The 3,401-nt window shown below is 34.7% G+C and overlaps 1 protein-coding gene across 1 annotated transcript; it reads right to left on the bottom strand.

The window, feature by feature from the left end:
- Positions 1 to 2,367: 2,367 nt before the first annotated feature.
- On the bottom strand, positions 2,368 to 2,877 carry LOC132309966 (RING-H2 finger protein ATL51-like). Its single transcript, XM_059808214.1, has one exon. The coding sequence runs from the start codon at positions 2,875 to 2,877 to the stop codon at positions 2,368 to 2,370; it is 510 nt and encodes a 169-aa protein (XP_059664197.1).
- Between the last annotated feature and the right edge of the window lie 524 nt (positions 2,878 to 3,401).

The following is a 3,401-nucleotide window of genomic DNA, read 5'->3' as shown; positions in this document are numbered from 1 at the left end:
TGCGTGTGTATATAGGGCTGGCAGCTTCATATTTGTAATTTCTTTCATTGTGTTGGGGGTAGGTATTTGATTGCTTTAGTTATCAAATCTAAGATTTGAATACATTCAAGCGTCATTAATGTGGTGGCGGTGGATAAGCAGAGCTAGTGCCAGCTAATGCATGGCGATAGCCGTGCTTTGATTTGATGGAAATGGGAAACGAGAACTTCATATTAGTTTACGGTGTACCTATTTGTACGGTATTCTGGATTTAACTTCAGTTGCCATCCATTTTTATTATTGAAATCAAAATTGTAAATCTCATCTCAGTTCTGATAGGGGGTTCAGCGATTGTGTGATGCTCCGACCAACATTTGTTGAGGTACTGATTTTTGTAGGTTACATGATTGGTTTTGGTAGATGATGCATCAAATCTACTCTTGCATTCTACTACCTAATTGTTGTTGTTCCATAAATTTTGGTTAACATAATATTCAAAGTGTCATCCACTATTGACAAGTTAACTTACAATTGATGGCTTTCTTAGTTTTTTCCATGGGTTCTATGTTGTTGTAGATTGGTCTAAAAATAGGACCACCACACAAAATTGACATGAGGGTCTGTGTTCAACAAGACGTGGAAACCCGACTTTGTTATTCTCTCAATTTGTGTGTGGGACAGAAATGCAAAGTCTCATCTTGTATCTTTCGGTCTTTTGTGTAACCCCCTTTGTCATTGTTGGAAATAACATTTTTCCCTCACAACCACCTCACTCAAAAGAAATCCTTTTATACAAATAACAACATGGATTTGTGAAGATTGAGGGTTTAATTCTCATAGGACAATGTGTCATGAAAGTAGAAGTTTAAGGTTTAAATCTATGTAAGGACAAAGTGAGTGCGAGTTTCTTGTTAAAAAATAAAAAAATGGTTCCTCATATACACGGGTATAAGTTGAAGACTTGGTGTGGATTGCTAAGTTGCCAACTTCTTCTTCTTATTCTTCATAATTTCTATCTCAAATATTAACAAAATCAAGCTTGGAAACTTGGTCTCAATTTCTGGACGGCGAATACTTACACCTACCTTTACTTAAATATGGGCTTGTAAACACCAAATTATGTTTCTGATTAGAAAATGTTATGATATTGTTCCTCTGATAGGTATTTAAATATGGACCCACATATTTGTTATTGATTTGAAACAGTGTCTATCAGATTTTTGGACCAAACACATATTAAGTATGTTTCAAGGTTATTCAATCTTAATAAACACGTGATAAAAAATAAAATAAAAATTCTTCATAAAACATCAATTCCATTCAATTTTTTTCCTTACTATAGACACGGATTTAAGGATTTTATTTCCAAACCACCAAAGGCTGTGTGGCCTCTTGATGCTTTCTGCTTTCCAAATTAGAAGGTCAATAATTCCATAGTTGGTTTTTTTTTTTTTGGGTCATTGGCAAAAATTCACACACACCCAACTCCCTTGATATTTCAATAGGTGCAAATAAGTCTATAGTAAACGCCAATATGGGATATGGCGCCACTCGTTTTTTAATTGAAAAAATTAGGTAAAAGTGTTAAAAAAATTCTTGAACTATCACCAAAAGCGAAAAATATTCCTTGAACCATTGGGGTTGCAAATCGAACCTTCTTTTAAACCAACGTTGCAAAGAGGACCCTCCTGGTTACCGGACCACATTTTTTGAAACCCGGAGGGTCAAAATTACAAAAATACCTCCACTTATTAATTTATATAAAATTATAAAATATCATAAATATACAATACCTTTCAAGGGCCATATTGCAACTAATCAAATAGTTTAGAAGTTTTTTTTTGTAACTAATAATATTAGTAGTAGTAATACTAATAATAATTATAATAGTAGTAGTAGTAATAATAATAATAATAATAATAATAATAATAATAGTAATGAGGAGGAGGATTCCAAATTGAAGTTGAAGTACGGTGCAAGTTTTGAAGCGGCTGGAGCTACTGTTATATGCAGAAAAGTTGGGAGTATTGTCATTGCATGTAGCCTTTGCCTTTGAATTTCACATCCCCACGTTTGTAGGACACATATTAGTTTGGATTCCTCCAACTCGGCATTGGCGAACTTCTTCAATGTCGTCATGGTTGTGGCTTTGATATGAGAACCACAACATATACCAACAAGGAAGGCAGGTAATTAATGAGGCCAGCCGGTGGCTAGAACTATGATGAGCCCTAGAATGTAGTGAATTATTGTTATGGTAGTGAGAGGTGCTCCATTTGATATTGTTTGCACGTGGTGATATATTCTATCAATTTAGCTAATTTGCTTGGATTTTCCCTTTATCACAGAAGAACATTAAAGCAAAAGTCAAAAAACAAAATACAATTATTACGCATTGAATGAATTATCATAGGGCCTACGACAAATCGGACACGAAAGGGCCTTGCTTGTTTGAAACCATTGACAAATACAATGAGAATGGAAAGCATGGTTGCACAGTGGAAGAACTTGACACGTCTCGTCATCTTTAAAGTCCTCCAAACATATGGCACAATCATTATTAGATTTCCACGAGGAGCAACTTTTGTAATTCATCTCCGGGAGGCCATCCACTCTTGTCAAAACCTTCTCCTGCTCCACTTCATCATCATCATCATCATCATCACCACCACCGCCGCCATAAACACGATCAATAATTATCGCAATCCTGTGGATTGGGGGATTAACTCCTCCTCTTCTCAGTTGTCCTTCAATATCCACAATATTAATGGCATAGTTTCCAGCAGATTCCTCCCCAACCACTTCGTTTTCGGCTTGCCTACTGCAACATGCGTGGATCAAATAGAAAGAGACCGTAACAAGAATACCGATTACAAATACAAATATGTCGATCGTCATGTATATTTTAATATATATACATATGCACGAAAAGAGAGAGAAAGAGAGTGGTTGTGAATGACTGAATCCTGGGTTGTCAATATTGGAGAGGCAATGACGAACATTAATGTTATTATGGGCCACTATTGCTTCTACAAGAATGACAATATATAGATTGATATAAGGTTTCCAAATAAAGTTCTGTGCATATGTAGTTGGTTTATGATTAGGATGCAGTAGGAGTTACTTTCAGAGTTTAAACCCAACTTCCCATATGTAGTTGGTTTATTATCAGGATTTAGTAGGGGTCACTTTCAGAGTTTAGACCCAACTTTTCAAGGATTGTAAAATAATGATATCCAAAGGACTCACGCATTTAGGTGTCGTCATGTTTCAATTATTAATATACCACTTCTTTATAAATTTTATTTATTTTTATTTTTTGCATCCTTTTTTATATAACAGATAATTTTTTTATTTATTTTTATTTTTTGCATCCTTTTTTATATAACAGATAATTTTACTGATGTTTGGCCAAATGTCAA

Source organism: Cornus florida, unplaced genomic scaffold (genome assembly GCF_030987335.1).
Source record: "Cornus florida cultivar Cherokee Brave unplaced genomic scaffold, ASM3098733v1 CherokeeBrave_3.0.0_Hap2_Chr05, whole genome shotgun sequence".
Classification (NCBI taxonomy): Eukaryota; Viridiplantae; Streptophyta; class Magnoliopsida; order Cornales; family Cornaceae; genus Cornus; species Cornus florida.
Note: the sequence above shows the minus strand (reverse complement) of the source record. Positions and strands in the feature narration are given on the sequence as shown.

Coding starts and splice junctions, on each gene's coding strand:
- LOC132309966 (XM_059808214.1), bottom strand. CDS start 2,877: ATGACGATCGACATATTTGTATTTGTAATCGGTATTCTTGTTACGGTC.